The 22008-nt window shown below is 37.3% G+C and overlaps 1 protein-coding gene across 1 annotated transcript in view; it reads right to left on the reverse strand.

Annotated features, from left to right (window-relative positions):
- The window catches only part of THEGL (theg spermatid protein-like), a 105673-nt gene that overhangs the window by 20209 nt on the left and 63456 nt on the right, over positions 1–22008 (reverse strand). Inside the window, exon 5 of the mRNA XM_006868072.1 lies at positions 9533–9647. Within this exon, the coding sequence (XP_006868134.1) occupies positions 9533–9647 (115 nt within the window). The remainder of the gene's footprint in view (positions 1–9532; positions 9648–22008) is intronic.

Below are 22008 nucleotides of genomic sequence, written 5' to 3' on the forward strand. Positions count from 1 at the left end.
AGAGAGAGAGAGCGAGTGTGTGCTGAAGACCTGGGGGGCACTGGGGAAGGTTTGCATGGAGGGGATTGTAACCATGGCAATGACACAATATATGATAGAATGAATGTAAAACTAATGTTCTCCCATGTAAACTATCACATAATTCACAATAAAACATTTAAGAAAAAAAAAATAGTGTTTATCTCCTTTAATAGTTCAAATCAAGACTTAAATTTGTTCTTCAGGTCCCTGAACTTTAGAAATGCTGGGTATGATCTTCTCTTTTGATTTTCTAACACCAGGTCTTGGCAGATTTCATGATATTGTTTGTCTTCTATAGCTTCCTTTTGAAATTTTTTATTCAGCTCCTTTGCCTCCTCATTTCTTCCATTTACTTTAGCATCTCTATACTGGAGAGTAAGTTTCAGAGTCTCTTCTGACATCTATTTTGGTCTTGTCCTTTCTTGTCTTCTTAACGATGTTCTGTATGATGTTCTTGATGTCATCTCACAACTCTTCTGGTCTTTGTTCATTATTGTTTAATTTCTCAAACCTAGTAGGTTATGCTAATGAGGTGACTCAGGTGGGGACTGGTCATTCCAGAAAGGCCCAACTATGATATTAGCTGACCTCCAGGGAGTAAGGCATGAGTCAATCAATCATGTCTATATAATGAGGCCCCAATAAAGACCTACACATGGAAGCTCATTGGGCTTCCTGATTGGCAATAGCCATTGCTGCATATGGGAAGGTGGTTGCCATTAAGTGACATGGAATTGGTTTTGACTCATAGCAACCCTTTATAGGATGGTTTCCAAGGCTTTAAATGTTAGCAAGAGCAGAAAGCCTCATCCTTCTCCCATGGAGCAGCTGGATAAGCAGTCCAATGCTTATCACACAGAGCCACTGTGCTCCCATGTTGTGGGTGAGGGGATACCGTATCCCTGTTTAGAACATGGAAGCTTCATATGGAGAACTCGCCCACACCTTCCCCTATGTGTCCTTTTTGTATCCTTTTTGCAATGTAAAGCTAAGTATAGTTTTCAGTCACTTTTGGTCTTCATTTTTTTTTTTTTTTCTGTCTTTTTAATGACCTTTTGATTACTTCCTCTATGATGTTCTTGATATCATCACACAATTCTTCTGAACTTTGTTCATTAGTGTCTAATGAATCAAATCTGTTCTTCAGATGATCTCCAAATTCAGGTGGGATATGTTTAGGTCATATTTTGACTCTTTTTTTTTTTTTTTTCCTCATTAAACTTTCTTTCAATGGGTTTCAAAATTCTGTGACAAATTTTTGGTCAAGTTGTTTCCATTTAAAAAGTACTGATTTTAAAAACTAATAACTTTAAATTGTCACACAAAAAATAAACAAATGGTCCACATAACATCCCTTTCCTTCTGAAGGTTTTATGATGCATTGTTATCATTGACCAGTGTTTTACTATTAAACCTAAATGGCCAATTGAGACAAACAGTTCTGAGACTGTTCTTCCACCACGGATTAAGACTGGAGTGACAGGTGTCATATTCATTTAGCCTTCTGAGCTTTCTGAGCAGACTTGGTGACTTTGCCAGCGCCAGCAGCCTTTTTGTCCACTGCCCTCCCTTGTGGACATTTAACTGTATATATATTTTTGTTTTGTATGGGTACATCAAATATTTTTGCTTTGTTCACTTGTGAAATATTAAATGTAAACGAGGAGCCACAGGGAAGAAGCAGGATAACTGTTGTTGCAGGAAGGGGATAGCAATCACTGAAATGAAACAAAGTGTGTAATCTGTTAATTGTAAAGTTGATGATCTTGTGTATAAACCTTCACTCAATTAACAATAAACACTTAAAAAAAAAAAAGTCATCAAATGACATATTGCATTGGGCAAATCTACTGCAAAAGACCTCTTTAAAATTTTAAGCAGCAAAGATGTCACTTTGATGACTAAGGTGCTCCTGACCCAAACCATAGTATTTTCAATCACCTCATATAGATGTAAAATCTCAACAATGAAAAAGGAACACAGAAGAAAAAATGATCATTAAAACTGTAGTGTTGGTAAATAATACTGAATATATTGTAGACAAAAAATACATGGAGTCCTGGTGTGGTGCTGCAGGATAATGTACAGGATCTCAAGGTCAATTTGAATCACAAGGTTGGCAGTTCAAACTCACCAGACACTCCTCAGAAACCTTTTACAGGGTCACTATGGATTGGAACTCAGTTGACGGCACTTAACAACAACAACAACAAAATCAGGCTTAGAAGAAACACAACCAGAATGTTTTAAAGAAGCAAGGATGGCGAGACTTCAACTCACTTTGTTTGGACACATTATCAGGAAAGTTCAACTGCTAGAAGAGAATGCCATGTTTGAAAACAAGGGAAACCCTGAATGACATGGCATGACAGATGATCACAACAATAGACTCAAACATATCAACAACCATGAAGATGAAGTAAGACCAAGCAATGTTTTGTTCTGTTCTAGATAAGGTCACCATATGTCAGAGCCAAATTGACAGCAACTAACAACAAGCAAATGTGCTGTGCAAAAGGCAGCCCAAATAGTGCACGTGATTATGTTAATCAATTTTAATTTGAAATTTTATATGAGTCACTTAAAAAATGTCTATTCTCTTGACTCAGTAAATTTGCTTCTAGAAAGTTTATTCTCAGAAAAATTATCAGAGATTGGAAGGGATGGGACACAGGTGACGTCATATAATGGGACAGCAAGCCAGAAAAAGCCACGTTATCAAAAGTCAAGTGGCTAGTCCTCAAAGATATCTGCTAGATATGAACTAGGAGTCTTAATTAAGAGTCAAAGATTTTTTTAAATCCAAACAGGTTGATTAGTCTGGGTAGACGTTATAGACATCTGTAAGTGGGCAGACAGTCACAGGCATAGGTTAAGGTTTTGTAAGGTTTGACAAAGTTACAGTAAAAAGTGACTCTATACAATAATCATAGAAGTAAAAAGACTTGCTCCATCCAAAATTTCTGGTGGCAAAGAACCTCAGGTAACTGAAATAGTAGTTTGGCTTCTTTTGTAGGCATGTTTTTGTTTGTTTTTAATTCTGGGAAGATTTACAATTAAGTCCTGGTATGGCACTGTAAGATAAACACTGGACTGCTAACCGCCACACTGATAGTTCAAACCCACCAGTCACTCCTCAGAAACCCTATACAGGATTGCTATGAGTCCAAACTAACTTTACGGCACTTATCAACAACATAAAAAAGTCAAGAGAATCAAAAGCATGAATATGAATATCAAAGAATTGATATTTTGTATGAAGAATAAGTATGTGTAACATTGGTGAAATTTGAACATGGATTATGGGATAGATGTAGTATTATATCAATGCTAAATTTCTGATTTTGATAATAGTTCTGTGATTAAATAAGAATATTCTTGTCCATGTGAAAGTTGGACAATGAATAAGGAAGACTATAGAAGAATTGATGCACTTGAGTTATGGTGTTGGAGAAGAATATTAAAGGTACCACAGACTGCCAGAAAAACAAACTAATCTGTGTTGGATGAAGTACAATCAAAATTTTCCTTAAATGCCAAGATGGTGAGGCTTCATCTCTCATACTTCAGACATATTATCAGGAGGGACCATCCCTGGAGAAGGATCTCATGCTTGGTAGCGTGAAGGGACAGCAAAAGAGAGGGAGAGCCCAACAAAATGGGTTGGCACATTGGCAGTAACAACGGGCTCAAGCGTAGCAGTAATTGTGAGGGTGGTACTGAAGGAAACTGGCAGTGTTTCATTCTGTTGTACATAGTGTCACTATGGGTCAGAACTGACTCGATGGCACCTAACAACAACAACAACATTCTTATACTTGAAAAATATACAAGAAAGCATTTCGAAGGGGAAAGGTTATAACATTCTATAGCATGCTATCAAGTTGTTCAGAAAAAAAGATTAAATATACACATGAGAGAAAAATTAAGAAAATGAAGCAAAATGTTAATTTTCACTTCTTAGTATGTCTTAAATTATAAAAATAAGATGTGCATATTATTAAAATAAGACATGCAATACATTTAAGAGAATTTGCCATCTTAATACTGAAATTTATAATGTATAATTGAGTGATTGATTTAGAATTACAATATTAAGTAGTGATCTTATAAGGTGTATGTCAATATTTATTGCTGTTGTTGTGTGCCATTGAGTCAGTTCAGAATCATAGCAACCCTGTATCGGGTTTCCAAGAGTGGCTGGTAAATTTGAACTGCCAACCTTGCAATTAACAGTCCAGTGCTTATCCTACACCAGGGCTCATGTCAATATTAGAACATTTTAAAAATTCCAGGTTCATTATATTTCTACATTTAATAGATTCGATTTTTAAATAATTATTTAATCTGTGAAATGATTTTGTTTGTTAATGTAGATAGCTGAGGTAAAGTACTTAAAAAATAAATCAGATGGTATATATTTACAAATGCATTTTACATTGTTTGAAGGTAATTAATTAACTACATTTGGGAACTGAACCAACCATTATTCAGGACTCAAAGTCACTGTTAAAAACTGCTAGAATGATAAAGTAAGAAAACTTACAAGCTGAACTTAAAAGCCTAAGAAAAGGTAGACTTTAAAATCCATAACTTTGAAACTTGATTATTCATTATTTAAAACAACAATATACCTCTGAATAGTCTTTTCTGCTTACAAAAGCAATGCTGAAGGATACCAAAAGACTCACATCATTGGGTGTGTCCATTTTTAAAAAGTGGCTATAAATTCTTTGATACTTCTCTCGTTGAGAGATAGGGTTAGTGTCCCTACCCCCTTGAATCTAGTCCAAACTTGTAACTGCCTCAATCAACAAAGTATGACTGCATGACATTATGAGACTTCCAAGACTAAATCTTAGAGTACAACTACCATGCTGAGAGAGGTCCAAGCCATATGGGAAGGCCACATGAAGTATTCTTGCAGATAAATAATCCCATTTGAGGCCAGCCCACAAGCCATCCTAGCCTAGGCACCAGACATTGGCATGAAGAAGCCTCCAGATGATTCTAGCCCTCCACCATTTGAGATTCCACCCCAGCCATTAGAGATTTCCCAACTGAGGTTGAAGACATTATGGAGCTGAAACAAGCTATTCCTGTTCGCCTACCAGGACATCTGAGATTCCTTAAGCATAATAAAATGACAGTATTTGCACAACATTAAGTGTGGGGGTGATTTGGTATGCAGCCCCAGATAACCAAATTAAAACATTAAGGATAGATTCTGTGTCTCTCTTCTAGGTTATCTGGAAATTGTTTTCTAAGGTGATAAAATTTTAAAGTATTAATGATCCTCGTGCTAGTAGTAAAAAAAAAAGACACAGTTGTTTTTTTTTTTTTTTAAAGTGTCTTTGATATGCAAAGACCAGATGGGTTGTAAAACTGTGGGATGACATCAAGGACATCATACATGAAGAGAGCAAAAGGTCATTAAAAAAACAGGAAAGAAAGAAAAGATCAAAATGGATGTCATAAGAAACCCCGAAACTCACTCTTGAGCATTTTTCAAAACGAGTGAAAGAAGTTATGAAGTAAAAGAGCTGAACGGATGATTTCAAAGGGTGGCTCCAAAAGACAAAGGAAAGTATAATAGGTTTCCCCACTATCCAAATGCACAGCATTCCTAGGAAACCTTTCGTAAGCTAAAATTACATAAAGCAAAGAAGGTACTCCCACTCATTTACATGGGAAAATTTTTTGAGCCTTCCCAAACCCCCAAATTAATATACTAAATAATACCAAATAAGACATAAAAAATATATAATATGTAGCATTCACAGGCATCGTTGAAAATTATGGTAGACTGACGCTGAGATGTTGAATGTAGTTGGCAGGGAAGAAGCTTGACAATACCACTCTTATTGCTTGGATGGAAATTATCTCTTTAATGACTCATGCGAAACAAACACTGAACATCAGTTTCTCATTTTGCCTTTTATCATAAAAGCAGAAATCATCTCTGAATTTCTTGTGATTAGCAAAACCAGGTACTAAGGTAGGTCTTTCATAAAAGCGAAGTGGTGTGTAGCCAAACTTTGAAAAAGTAGAGGATACTTGTATGATGAAATGTGCAAAGACCTGGAGTTAGAAAACCAAAAGGGAAGAACATGCTCAGCATTTCTCAAGCTCACAGAACTGGAGAAAAAAATCCAAGCCTTCAATTGCAATATTGAAAGATTCTATGGGCAAAAACTGAACTACACTAGAAGCCTGGAAATATGATGGAAGGAATACTCAGTCATTGTACCAAAAAGAACTGGTTGATATTCAACCTTTTTGTTGCTGTCATTGTTAAGTGCTATCGAGTCTATGCCGACTCATAGTGACCCTGTATAGGGTTCCCAAGGAGCAGATGGTGGGTTTGAATTGCTGAACTTGTGGTTCACAGTCCAGTGCTGATCCTACAGGGCCACACCAGGAGGTACATGATCAAGGCACATGATCAAGAACCTATGGTAGTGAAGGCATTGGCAAAACCAAGTTATAGTAAACCCCCAAACATAAATCATTTCATTTAATCAGAAAATATGTGTGTCAAGGTTGTATGCTCTCACCATATTTATCCTATCTGTGTTGAGCAATTAACTGAAGAAATTGGACTATATGAAGATTTTGAGGAAGACTCATTAACAACCCATGATACTAGGATGACACAACCTTACTAGAGAAAAATGAAGAGAACTTAAAGCACTTACTGATGGAGATCAAATAATACAGCTTTCAGTATGGATTGCACCTCAAAATAAAATAAACAAAAATTCTCAAAACTGGACCTAAAAGCAAATGGAGAAAATACTGATGTTGTCAAGGATTTCATTTTACTTGGATTCACAATCAACACCCATGGAAGCAGCAGTCAAGAAATCAAACAATATATTGTACTGGGCAAATCTGTTGCAAAAGACCTCTTTAGTGTTCAATAGCCAAGTGTCACTTTGAAAACTAAGGTACACCTGACCCAAGCCAAGGCATTTTCAATGGCCTCATATGCATGCAAAGCTGGATGATGACTAAGGAAGACTGAGGAAGAATTTATGCCTTTTCAATTATGGTGTTGGCAAAGAATACTGAAAATACCATGGACTCCCAGAAAAACAAATAAATCTATCTTGGAAGAAGTACATCCAGAATACTCTTAGAAGTGAATATTGTGAGATTTTGTTTCACATATTTTGGGAGTGTTATCAGGAAAGACAAGGAGCTCTGGTAGCGTAGTGGTTACGAATTGGGCTGCGAACCTTAAGGTCAGCAGTTCGAAACCACCAGCCGCTCCGCGGGAGAAAGATGAGGCTTTCTACTCCCGTAAGGATTTACACCCTCGGAAACCCTGTACAGGGTCGCTATGGGTCGGAACCAACTCGAAGGCACTTAACAACAACAACAATCAGGAAAGACCAGTCCCTAGAGAAGGACATCGTACTTGGTAAAGTGAAGTTCAGTGAAAAAGAAGAAGACAAGATGATGATAAGTTGGTGCAGTGGCTGCAACACCTTCCTTAAGGCTGAACTTAAGGGAAATGATCAATTCAGGATTTTAAAGTCCTACCTTAAGCAATGGTAGTGTAGTGTTTACAAGTTGGGCTGCCAACCTGAAGGTCAGCAATTTGAAACTACCAGCTGTTCCACAGGAGAAAGATAAGGCGTTCTGCTCCCATAAAGATTTACAGCCTCGGAAACCCTGTGCAGGGTCACTATGAGTCGGAACTGGCTCCACAGTACTTAACAATAACACAACAACCTTAAGGTCAGGAGTGTGGTGTTGTGGGTTAATGCGCTAGACTGCAAGGTAGGTTTGAATTACCAGGTTGGCAGTTCAAGTTCCCTAACCACTGCTCGGAAACCCTATACAGGGTTGCTATGAGTCAGAACTGGCTTAACAGCACTTAACAACAACAACCTTATGGTCAAGGTAAGGAATCCAAAAGCTTCTAAAGAATGTCCTGAAAGAAACTCTATCTTTTATAGATAGCCACAAGGCTGAAAATTATGAAAAACCAAACTCAAAATCTAATTCTGTGAGCGGGTGAATTACAATGCAAATTGAATTTTAAATGTGTCTGGTCTCTTCTGTTAAAGTTAGAGTAATGATTGGAAAGGAGTTGTTGTTGTTAGGTGCCATCGAGTCAGTACGGACCTATAGCGACCTTATGTACAGCAGAACGAAACACTGCCTGATTCTGGGCCAACCTCACCACTGTTGCCACACTTGAGTCCATTGATGCTGCCACTTGGCCAATTCATCTCATTGGGGGTCTTCCTCTTTTTCTCTGACCCTCTACCTTACCAAAGGTAATGATATCCTTCTCCAGAGACTGGACCCTCCTGACAATATGTCCATTGTTGTTTTTAAGTGCCATCGAGTCAGTTCCAACTCATAGTGACTCTGTATAGGGTTTCCCAGGAGCAGCTGGTGAGCTTGAACCGCCGACCTTGAAGTTCAAACGGCTTTGAAGTCTGGCACATTAACCCACAGTGCCACACCAGGACTCCTCTTTTTCTCTGACCCTCTACCCTACCAAACATGATATCCTTCTCCAGTGACTTCCTGACAATATGTCCGTAGGACCTTAAAAACTGGAATGAGGGCATATGGGTAGATTGCAATGAAGCTGGAGACCTTAACCCTTTAAATACTGCTCAGCCTTCCTTACCATTAGAATCTGTCCTTCCTCCCATGTCTCAATTATCAGATGATCCTATTGCAGGTGGTTTCAAAAAAAAAACACTCATATTCCTTGGCAAGCAGTGACAAAACAGAAAGCAAAGCTGTGGATGACAAAGCAGTTGTTGCCTTTGCCTGAAGAAATCGACCAGCCTTCCCTTAAAGGTCTGTCCGAGAACTGCTGATTCTCCTGAGAATCTACTCTTGTTGGGAAGTGCCATCCATCCGCTGAGTCCGTTCCAATTCAAAATTATCCTGTTTAGGGCTTCCAAGGAGCAGCTGGTGGGTTTGAATTGCCAGTCTTGTGGCTAGTAGTGCAGTGCTTTTCCTACAGCATCCCACCAGAACTCCAGAATCTACCCATTGATGCTGTTGTTGTTAAGTGCTGTCGAGTCAGTTCCAACTCAAAGTGACCCTGCATAGGGTTTCCAAGGAGTGGTTGCTGAGTTTGAACGACGGACCTTGTGGTTCAAACTGACCTTGTAATCCAGCGCATTAACCCACAGCACCACACTAGGACTCCATACTCTTATTGCTACTATAACTATATCAAACCAAAGGTCCAGCCATGGTAAGAGCCTTCTGTAGACTGCTCCACTAGTTCCTACAATTGCTTAATGTCTAGTTCCTATAATAAATCCGCTTTGTATATCACTCATAGTAATTCTGCTTCTCTAGTCAAATCCTAACTGATACATTAGGTCTTAGAGAGGTAGTCATAAAAATTCACCATTTGATGACAGGAGAAAATAAACATGAAAGAAAGGGAACATATACACCTAGAACTAAAAGGGTAGTGTGTTACAAAGTGGATCAGGATCTGTTTCTTTCACATAGGTCCACTTACTTTTTTTGGAGGATGATAGCCTGGATCTGTGCCTTTAGCTATAGAGAGTCGTAATATCCGGGAAGAAGCTTCAGGAATTTGAAAAGATGAACCTCTTACGCTATCACTTAAGTGTCTGGATGGAAGAAAAACAATCACATTTTTCATTGCTATAATCAGCTTCCAATCAATAATATTTATTTTTTCTATCTTAAGAGCAACTTTTCCTATAATCATAACCTCTCTTACCATCAAACTGGTGTTTTTCAAAATAATATAATTGTGATCACAGTAAGAAGTACATCTCATGTTGTGATACAGTATATGTATTATGCATCTGAAACAAATTATCATGAAATAATGCAGCATATTTGGGTTTTTAACTATTTAACTTGACCTCATTAAAAAGCTAACTGCAGACCATGAAACTGCGTTCATGATCCACTGATGGTTTGTAATCTGTAGTATGAAAAACACCTCTATTTCTACCAAAGAAGAGGTGAAATTTAAGTTGCCATCTAACAACATTGGCAATTTACTTCTCTTCTTTGGAGAAACGCCTATTCAGAGCCTTGTTGTTGTTGTTGTTAAGTGCCGTCGAGTCGGTTCCGACCCATAGCAACCCTGTACAGGGTTTCCGAGGATGTAAATCTTTACAGGAGTAGAAAGACTCATCTTTCTCCTGCAGAGCGGCTAGTAGTTTTGAACCGTTATATACTTTAAAATATTAGATTATTTGTGTTTTATTGTAAAGTCATAAATTCTTTATATATACTCTGAATTCTAGTCTCTTGTCAAATAGATGATTTACAAATTTCTTCTCATATTTTTGTGTTGACTTTTCACTCTCTTGATAGTGTCCTTTGATGCAAAAAAGTGCTATTCATTTTTTACTGTGGAAAAAATATATATACATAAACCTCTGCCACTTCCTCATTTTTTACATGTACAGTTCTTTAACATGAATTACATTCATCATGTTGTACAGACATCACTACTTTGCACAGAAGTTTATACTTTTGGTGATGTAATTTTCTTTTGTCACTTTTGCATTTGTTGTCATAGCAACAAAACCATTGCCTACTTCAGGGTCACAAACATTTACATTTTGCTTTCTTTAAAGAGTTTTATAGTTTTAGCTCTTTTAGTTAGATCTATGATCCATTTTAGATTACTGTTATACATGGTATAAAATAGGGGTCTATCTTCATTCTTTTGCATGGGGGTATCCAGTTTGTGCCAGAACCATTTACAGAAAAACTATTCTTTCTCCATTAAATAGTCTTGGTATCCTTGTTAAAAATCAATTAACTATAAATATAAGGGTTAATTTCTGAACTACAAATTCTATTCCTTTGATCTGTAAGTCTGTCCTTTGTTGGTACCCCACAATCTTGACTATTGTAGCTTTTTTAAATAGTTTTGGAATCGGTAAGTTTGAGTCCAACTTTATTCTTCTTTTTCAATATTTTTTTGGCTATTCTGGGTCCCTTACATTTCCATATGAATTTTGGTCATCTCTTCAATTTCTATTAAAAAAAAAAACAAAAAAGGCAACTAGGGTTTTTAATATGAATTGGGTTGAATCTATAGGTCATACTGGATTGTCAACTTGACTAGACCATGATTCTCAGGGATTTGGCAGTTATGTAATGATGTAATCATTTCCCATGGCATCATAAGGCAATAATTGATAAGGGATTAGGATCGGATGTAATCTTACTCAGGTCACAGCTCTGATCTAATATAAAGGGAGTTTCCCTGGGTTGTGACCTGTATCACCTTTTATCTTACAAGAAATCAAAAGAGAGAAAAATAAGCAAAGAGGGAGACACCTAAGTACCATCAAGAAAGAAGATCTAGGAGGAGAGCCTGCCCTTTGAATTTGGGGTCTCTGCTCTGAGAAACTTCTAGACCCAGGGGAAGATTGATAACAAAGAGCTTCCCCCATAGTCAACAGAAAAAGAAAGGTGTCCCCTAGAACTGATGTCCTGAGTTTGAACTTACAGCCTCCTAACTGTGAGAGAATACAGTTCTATTTGCTAAAGACATCCCCTTGTGATATTTCCATTACAGCAGCACTGTACAACTAAGACAGCATTTGGTACTGGGAGTTGAGTGCCGCTCTAACAGATACCTAAAATGTAGAAGCAGTTTTGGAATTAGGCAATGCTGCTGGAATCATATAAATTACCCAATAGTAAAAGGTTAGTTTGCTTCAAGAGACTGTTGGTGGAATTATAGATATCCCTACATGTCTGTCAGTTTGTCACTCTCTGATGGTTTGTCTGCTGCTATGATGCTAGAAACTATGTCATCGGTATTTCAAAACCACCAGGGTTACCCATGGCAGACAAGTTACAGCAGAGCTTCCAGATTAGGAACAATGAATAGGTGGTACCCTTCTGAGGGATTAGCCCCTAAAATTTTTGACAGCTTTGAACCATTGTCTGATACAGTGCGAGAAGATGAGCTCCTCGGGTTGGAAAGCACTCAACATACAACTGAAGAAGAACGACTTACTCAAAATAGACTCAATCTTAATGATGTGGTAGAGCGAAGCTATAGGGACTTTCATTTGCTGATGGGGCATGATCCAAAATGAGAAGAAACAGCTGCAAAATCAGTTAATAATTGAAATATTAAACTAGGAAAACTCAAAGTCAACAAAAATTAAATGAAACACATAAAGATTGATATCCTAAGTATTATATTAGTGAGGTGAAATGAAAGGGCATTGGCCCTTTTGAATTGGACAATTATATGGTTTGCTATGCCAGGAATGGGAAATTCAAGAGGAATGGTGTCAAATTAATCATCAAAAGAGCATTTTGAGATCTTGAAATATGATGCTATCTATGATAGGAAAATATACATACTTAATACAACTGGTATTCAAATTTATGCACCAACCACTAAAGCCAGTGATGAAGAAACTGAAGACTTCTACCAACTTCTTCAGTCTGAAATTGAGCAAATATGCAATTAAGATGCATTGATAATTACTGGTGGTTGGATTGGAAAAGTTGGAAATAAATAGGGATTGTTGTTGTGGCTGTTATGTGCCGTGGAGTCGGTTCCGACTCATAGCCACCCTGCATAGGGTTTCTGAGGCTATAAATATTTACGGGAGCAGAATGCCTCATCTTTCTCCCGCGGAACAGGTGGTAGTTTTGAACTGCTGACCATAAGATTAGCAGCCCAATTCATAACCACTACACTACCAGAGCTCCTTAAATAGGGATTAGTATTTAGAAAAATGGCTTTGGTGATAGAAATTATGCTGAGATCCAATGATTAGAATCTTGCAAAATTCAATGTGGACCTCATCAGGTGGGATACACAGAAATCAAATTGACTACATCTATGTGAAGAGATGATGGAGAAGCTCAATATCATCAGCCAAACAAGGTCAGGGACCAACTAAGGAACCAACCATCAACTGCTCATAAACAAGTTCAGGCTGAAGCTGAAGAAAATTAAATGAAGTTCAGGAAAGCCAAAATATGACCTTCAGGATATCCCACCTGAATTTACAGACTATCTCAAGGACAGACTTGACACACTAAACACTGATAACCAAAGAGATGTCGGATGACATCAAGAACATCATATAGAAAGAAAACAAAGTCATTAAAAAGACAGGAAAGAAAAAAAAGACCAAAATGGGTGTCATAAAAGACTTGGAAAGTTACTGTCTCGGAAAAAAAAATTTTTTGTTGTTGTTGTTGTTATTAGGTGCTATCAAGCTGGTACCAACTCATAGCGACCCTATGCACTAACAGAACATAACACTGGTGGTGAGGATTTTTGTTTTCTGGGCCATCCTCAAAATCATTGATATGCCTAAGCCCATTGCTGCTGCCACCATGTCAATCCATCTCGTTGGAGGTCTTCCTCTTTTTCTCCAACCCTCCACTTTACCAAACATGACATCGTTCTCTAGGGACTGGTCCGTCCTGATACTATGTCCAAAGTATGAGCAATGAAGTCTGGCCATCCTGGCTTCCAAGGAGCATTCTGGCTGTATTTCTTCCAGCATAGATTTGTTTTTTCTTTTGGCAGTCCATGGTACTTTCAATATTCTCATTTAACACCGTAACCCAAATACATCAATTCTTCTATGGTCTTCCTTATTCACTGCCCAATTTTCACATGTATATGAGGTGACTGAAAATACCATGGCTTGGGTCAGGCGCACCTTGGTCCTCAAATTGACGTCTTTGCTCTTCAACACTTTAGAGAGGTCTTGTGCAGCAGATTACCTAATGCAATGCATTGTTTGATTTCTTGACTGCTGCTTCCATGAGTGTTGATGGCTGATCTGAGCAAAATGAAGTCTGACAACTTTAATCTTTTCTTATATGGATGTTGTTTATTGGTCCAGTGGTGAGGATTTTGTATTCTTTACATTGACGTTCAACCCATACTGAAGGCTGTGGTCTTTGATCTTCATCAGTAAGTATTTTAAGTCCTCTTCACTTTCAGCAAGCAAGATTGTATCATCTGCACATCACAGGTGGTTAATGAGTCTTCCTCCAATCTTAACGCCACGTTTTTCTTCATATAATCAAGTTTCTCAGGTTATTTGCTCAGCATATAGATTAAATAAGTGTGGTGAAAGAATATAACCCTGACACACATCTTTCCTAATTTTAAACCAATCAGTGTTCCCCTGTTCTATTCAAACAACTGACTCTTGGTCTATATACAGGATTGCATTTCAATGTAAAGAAAACAAAAATCCTCACCACCAGACTAATAAACAACATTCTTATCAAGGGAGAAAAGATTGAAGTTGTCAAGGACTTCATTTTTCTTGTATCACCTATCAACACTCATGGAAGCAGCAGTTAAGAAATCAAATGACGTATTGCATTAGGCAAATCTGCTGCACAAGAACTTTTTAAAGTGTTGAAAAGCAATGATGTCAGTCTGAGGACTACAGTGTGCCTGACCCAAGTCATAGTATTTTCAATAACCTCATATGCATGTGAAAGCTGGACAGTGAATAAAGAAGACCATAGAAGAATTGATGCTTTTGAATTATGGTGTTGGGGGAGAATATTGAAAGTGCCATGGGCTGCCCATAGAACCAACAGATCTGTGTTGGATGAAGTGCAGCCAGAGTGCTCCTTGGAGGCTAAGATGACCAAACTTAGTCTGTTATACTTTGGACATATTCTTAGAAGGGACCAGTCTCTGGAGAAGGATATCATGTTTGATAAGGTGGAAGGTGGGATATCTTCAAGGTCATATTTTGGCTCTTGTGAAGAGAGACAAAGGAAGACCTCCAGCAAATTGGATTGGCCAAGAGGCAGCATCAATGGGTTCAAGCATGGCAACAATAGTGAGGTTGTCCCAGGATCAGGCAGTGTTTCGTTCTGCTGTGCATAAGGTCACAATGAGTTGGCACCGACTCAATGGCACCTAACAACAACAAGAGCACAATTAAGTGTTCTGGAATAATCATTCTCCGCAATGTTGTCCATAGCTTGTCATGATCCACACAAGCAAAAGCCTTTGCATAGTCAATAAAGCACAGGTAAACAACTTTCAGTTATTCTCGGCTTTCAATCAAGATGTATATGACATCAGCAATGATATCCCTCATTCAATGTCCTCTTCTGAATCTGGCTTGAACCTCTGAAATTTCTCTGTCAATGTATGGTTGCAACCATTTCTGTATTATGTTTAGCAAAATTTTACTTGCATGCGATAGTAATGATATTGTCTGATGATTTCTGCATTCTGTTGGGTCACCTCTTTAGAATGGGCATAATCATGGACTAAAAGTCAGTTGGCCAGGAAGCTGTCTTCCAATTTCTTGGCATAAAAGAGTGCCTCCATTTCTGCATCATTTTGCTAAAAGATTTCAGTTTTAATCCATCAATTCCCCATGCCTTTTTCTTTGCTAGTACCTTCAATGTACCTTGGACTTCTTCCTTCAGTATCATTGGCTCTTGATCAGTTGTTACCTCTTGAAATGGTTGAACATCGACAATTTCTTTTTGGTACAGTGACTGTGTATTCCCTCCATTTTCTTTTGATGCTTTCTGCATCATTCAATAATTTGCCCATGGAAGTCTTTGATATTGTAAGTCAAGGCTTGAATTTTTTTTCAATTCCCTGAGCTTGAGAAATGCTGAGCATGTTCTTCCCCTTTGTTTTCCAAATCTTTGCACATTTTATTATAATATTTGACGTTGTCTTCTCAAGCTGACCTTTGACATTTTCTGTTCAGCTCTTATACTTCCTCATTTCTTCTATTTGCTTTAGCATCTCTATATTGGAGAGCAAATTTCAGATCTCTTCTGACATCCATTTTGGTCTTTTCCTTCTTTCTTGTCTTCTTAATGACCTTTTCCTTTCTTCCTGTATACTGTTCTTCATATTATGCCACAAGTATCAAATCTGTTTTTCAGATGATTTCTAAATTCAGGTGGGATACCTTCAAGGTCATATTTTGGCTCTTGTAGACTTGTTTTCATTTGCTTCAGCTTCAGTTTCAGTCAGAATTTGCATATGAACAATTGATGGTCTGTTTCACAGTCTTCCCTTAGCCTTGTTTTGACTGATGCTATGGAGCTTTTCCACCATCTCTTTCCACAGATGTAGTCAGTTTGATTTCTGTGTATTCCATCTGGTGAGGATGTTTATGTTATTTAAAAATAGTATTTGCAATGAAGAAGTCATTAGTCTTGCAAAATTCTAGCATGTGATCTCCAGCATGGTTTCTATCATCAAGGTTGTACAGATGACACAACCTGTTTGCTGAAAACAAAGAGGACTTGAAGGATTTGTTGATAATGATCAAAGACTACAGTCTTCAGTGTGGATTATGCCTCAATACAAAAAACAAAGAAAAACCACTTTACAACTGGACCAGTAAACAATATCATGATTAACAGAGAAATGATTAAAGAGTCAAGGCTATATTTTTATTTGGCACTGCAATGAACGCCCATAGAAGCATCAGTCTAGAAGTCAAATGACCTGCAAAAGACCTCCTGAAAATGTTAAAAAGCAGAGATGTCATTTTGAGAATCAAAGCCATAACATTTTCTTGTTTCTTAAAATTTTATTTTGCCTTTGTTGCAAATATACACAGTAAAGCATACACCAATTAAATTGTTTCTACATGTACAGTTCAGTGACATTGATTACATTCTTCAAGTTCTGCAACCATTCTCAACCTCCTGTTGGGAGTTGTTCCTTCTCATTAACATTAATTCACTGCCCCTAGGTTACTATCTAATCAGACATGCAATCAAGATGTCTTGATTCTTACTAGCAATTAGAATACAAAGGTTGGAAACAAAGAGAAAGGATCAGAATTTGAAAAATGACAGAAACAATGTAGGAGATCACATGTCCACACACACACACACAAACTATGATTTTGAACATATCCCACATGAATTTAGAGATCATCTGCATCATTCAAAATTTTGCCCATAGAAACCTTCAATATTGCAAATCAAGGCTTGAGTTTTTTCTCCTCTTCCCTCAGCTTGAGAAATGCTGAGCATGTTCTTCACTTTTGGTTTTCTAATTCTAGGTCTTTGCATATTTTAAAGTCAGCTGTTCAAACCCACCAGCTGCTCCTTGAAAACTATGTCACATAACTGCCACATCATCACATTATTACATAACTGCCAAATTTTATCATTAAATAACTGCCAAACCACTAAGAATAATGACTGAGCCAAATTGACATATAAACTTAACCATCAAAACCAGTGATACTCTTGTCTCACACCTCAGCATTCATTACTGCCAGACGTACATCTTTAATGTGCAAAATAGTCAGAGAGTAGAATTTTTACTATTGCCATAAATGGGAAATGTCAGATAATGAGATACTCAGTAAGTGAAGAGTGAGTATATTGCTAGATATAATTTACTGTATTTTTTTTGTTATAATTGTTGTTAGGTTCTGATTCATAGTGACCCTATTACAACACAACAAAACACTGACTGGTCCTGTACTAGCCTCACAATTGTTTCCATGTTTGAGTCCATTTTTGCAGACACTGTGTCAATTTATATCATTGAAGGTCTTCCTGGTTTTTGCTTACCCTCTACTTCACCAGGCATGATGTTTTCTCTAGGGACTGGCTCCTCCTGATAACATGTCTAAAGTACATGAGATGAAGTCTCAACATCCTTAGTTTTAAGGATTCTGGCTATACTTCTTCCAGAACAAATTTGTTTGCTCTCCCGGCACCCTATATTATAATCAATATCTTTCACAAACATCATAATTCAAATGTATCAATTCTTCAGTCTTCTTTATTCATTACCTAGCTTTTGCATGCATAGGAGATGACTGAAAATCTCATAGCTAGGGAAACTGAATAATAGTTTAACTTAATAATTAAAAGGATCTGTCTGAGCATTAAGTTCTTTTAAGAACTACTAATCTGAGATTTGGTAGCGCAGTGGTTACGAATCAGGCTGTGATCCGCAAGGTCAGCAGTTCAAAACTACCAGCTGTTCTGTGGGAAAGCGATGAGGCTTTCTGCTTCCGTAAAGATTCACAGTCTTGGAAACCCTATACAGGGTTGCTATGAGTCGGAACCGACTCCATGGCACATCACAACAACAACAACAATCTGAGATCAAACTGATAGCAGCAACTTTGCAGTTATGTGATGATGTAGTCATCCCTCCTTTTTGTAATCTGATGTGGTCATTCATTTTTGCTTAACACTGATTTTCACATAATTACTTGCTATTTGGATCCTAACCATGCTAATAAGTGAGAAGTAGGTATATTTAAAAACAATAATATTGTAGGTACAAGTAAAATTTATTCCAAGGAAGCAAGAATAGTTCAATATTTGGCAATCAAGCAATGTAACCCATCATATTAACAGTTTAAAGAAGAAAAAAAAAAAAAGCATGATCATATCAGTTGGTATATCTGAAAAAGCATATCTGAAAATTCAACATCCATTATTATTATTATTTTTTTAATCTTTCTGCAATATAAAAAGGTGCTTCTTTCGTCTGATAGAGGGCATCTATAATGTACCTCCATCTGACATACTCAATAGGAAAAAATGTTTTTCCCCTTAGTGTAGCACAGGGTTAAGAATGTCCACTCTCTTCACTCCTATTCAACATTGGATTAGAAGTCTTATCCTATGCAAGAAAAGGAAATAAAAGGCATATAGATTGAAAAGGTGTGGCACTGTAGGAGCCACACTGGACTGCAAACCACAAGATTGGCAGTTTAAACCCACCAACTGCTCCTTAGAAACCCTATACAGGGTCACTATGAGTTGAAACCGACTCCACAGCACTTAAACAACAAAATGCAGAAAATCTCAAGGAATATACAAAGGATTCCTAGGACCAATATTCGTATGATATAAACTACAAAACTCTAATAAGAAAAATCAAAGAAAACCTAGTTTATGGATTGTTCTCCTAAGTGCTTTTGAGTTGGTCCCAACCCATAGCAACCTCGTATATGGTTTCCAAGGGGCAGCTGGCAGGTTTGAACAGGTCCAGCGCTGATTCTATAGCGCCACACCAGGAGTCCATTGTTTGTGGATTGAAAGACTTGATTTAGTAAATGGGTCAACTGTCACCAAATTGATCCATAGATTTGATGGAATTCTAATAAAAATCTCAGGAGGAGTTTTTTTTTTATATAGGTAGACAAGTTGATTTCAAAATTAAAATGAAAGGGTAATGGAATTAGAATGATCAGAACTATTTTGAAAAGAACAATAAAATTGGAGTATCATGCTCCTCAATTTTAAGACTTATTATAAAGATACATTAGTCAAGACAGTATGGTATTTCTGAAGGTACAGACATATAACTCATTATAACAGAATAGAAGCCAGAAATAGGCCCACACAAACTATGACTAAATGATCTTCAACAAATGACAAAAGCAATTTTTAAAAAAGCCTATAAAGACAATAAAAGAAAAAAAAAAAAGGACAAACGTAGGGGTCCTAGTACATGGCAAAAATATGAGTACACTCTCAAACTTAACTAAAAATGCATAAACAGATGTAGATAAACTAGATGGTTTGGACTTCTTAAAAATTAAACATGTATGTGCATCAAAAGACATCAACAAAAGAGTGAAAAAGAGAACCTATAGACTTGGGGAAAATTTTTGGCAATGACATATTGGACAAGGAATTAATCTCTAAAATTTATAAGATAGTTTAACATCTCAGCAACACAGAGACAAATAATCCAATTTTAAAATGGTCAGACATGAACGGACATTTTAGCAAAGAAGACATTAAACTGCCAACAAACATATGAAGAAATCCTCATGATTGTAAGCCATTCAGAGATGCAAATCAAAACAGTAATGAGATATCATCTCACTACAGCATTAATAGCAAAAAAATTTTTAAAAAGGAAAACAACAAATGTTGGTGAGGATGTGGAGAGACTACATATGCTATTAATGGGACTGTACAATGGTGTAACCACTGTGAACAATGGCACGATCCTACCTCAAAAAGTTGAAATAGAAAAACCATATGACTAAGCAATCCCTCTACTTGGCATATATCCTAGAGAAATAAGATTCGTGATGTAACTATATATATGCACACCCATGTTCACCACAGCAACATTCACTACAACAAATAGATGGAAACAATTTAAATGCCCATTAACAGAAGAATGGATAAACAAACTATGGTACATACACATAACAGAATACTATACAGTGTTAAAGAATGAAAATTAATCTATAAAACATTTTTTAACATGAATGAACGTTGGGGACATTATGCTGACTAAAATTAGTCAATCATAAAGAATAAATATTATATGAGACCACTATTATAGAAGTCAAGAAAAGGTTTTCACACAAAAAGAAATATTCTTTGATGATTACCAGCAGTGGGAGGAGAAGGAAGGGCAAATCACTAACTATAGAGTTGTTATTGTTGTGTTCTTAAGTGCTGTTGAATCAATTCCGACTCATAGCGACCCTGCATAGGGTTTCCAAGGAGTGACTGGTGAGTTCGAACCACCAACCTTGTGTTTCAAATTGACCTTGCAGTCAAGCACATTAACCCACAGCGCCATACCAGAACTCCAACTGCAGGGTAGACACATCTAACTTGGTTGAAAAGAGGCAGTATACAATAAAGAAGAAGTCAATACAAAATGATTATGGCAAAGAAATACAGGACAGTGGGAAGAGCACAAGAATTCAAAGCAAGAAAGGTAAGTATTATTGCATACAGAATCCTACAATAACAGTAATAACAATTGCCTATGACATGCTAAATTAGTATAATAAGAGAACAGAATGAATGATACCTATGAGTATATATAGGCTTGATAGAGGATATTTCTGTATATGTATTACCTATGGTGTAAATAAGGAGCCTGGGTGTGGCACTGTAGGAAAAGCACTGCTCTGCAAGATCCGTCTGAACTACAAGGTCAGTGGTTCAAACTCACCAGCTGTTCTTCAGAAACCCTGTACAACGTCACTATGAGCTGGAATTTACTTGACAGCACTTAATAACAACAACATGCTGCAAATGTATCTGTGAATGCGGTGGAACATACAGGTGGCAAAGTTATAAAAACTTCTTAGCCATAACCAAACACCATGAGAGAATTGAATGAATCACTGGATTTGAAGGCTCAGGACCATAATCTCAAGGAACAGCAAGGTTAATTGTCATAATATAGTCTGCAAAGACAATTTGCTACATCCTACTTTGGTCAGTACTGACTAGGGTCTTAAAAGATTACAAGCAGCTTATCTAAGGTGCAACTATTGGTCTCTAACCACCCAGAGTCAAAAAGAATGCATAATATCAAAACCCATGGAAGCAATTAATCCACAGGCCCAATAGACTATGCAAACCTCAGCCTCCATGAAATAGACCAGAAAAACTACATGGTGCCCAGCCACCACTACAAATTGTTCTGAAAGGGATCACAAATTGTTCTGAAAGGGTCCGGGATAGGGAGCTATGGTGGTGCGAAGAGGTGGGCACATGGTACAAAACTAAAATCATTTTGAAAAGACCAGGCTTACTGGTCAGATGGAGACTGGTGGAACCCCTGAGACCATGGATCTTTGTAATCCTCAGACCTGGAACTAGACTTACCCCCATGGCTCAGCCAAACAATTGACAGATCCATTAAGTAACCAGTAATAATAAGGAGGTACATGCCCCTTTGAAAAATCATTTGGGATCAAAAGGGCAGCATTTGCCCAAGAACAACATTCACAAGGATTATAAGGATTAAGAAAGAAGGAGGAATGGAAATGGGAAACACAGGGAGAAGAAAGATGATGATGTTACATTTTAGAGATTGCAATCAATGATATGAAACAAAATGCTCATGAATACTTGAACGGAAAACTGATTTGCTCAGTAAACCTTCACCCAAGTAATGATAAAAGCAATTCAGTTATACAGCTGAAACAATTAGATATCTACATGCCAATAATAATGTTATTGTTAAGTGCCATGGAGTCA

This window comes from Chrysochloris asiatica, unplaced genomic scaffold (genome assembly GCF_000296735.1).
Source record: "Chrysochloris asiatica unplaced genomic scaffold, ChrAsi1.0 scaffold00115, whole genome shotgun sequence".
NCBI classification, from domain to species: domain Eukaryota; kingdom Metazoa; phylum Chordata; class Mammalia; order Afrosoricida; family Chrysochloridae; genus Chrysochloris; species Chrysochloris asiatica.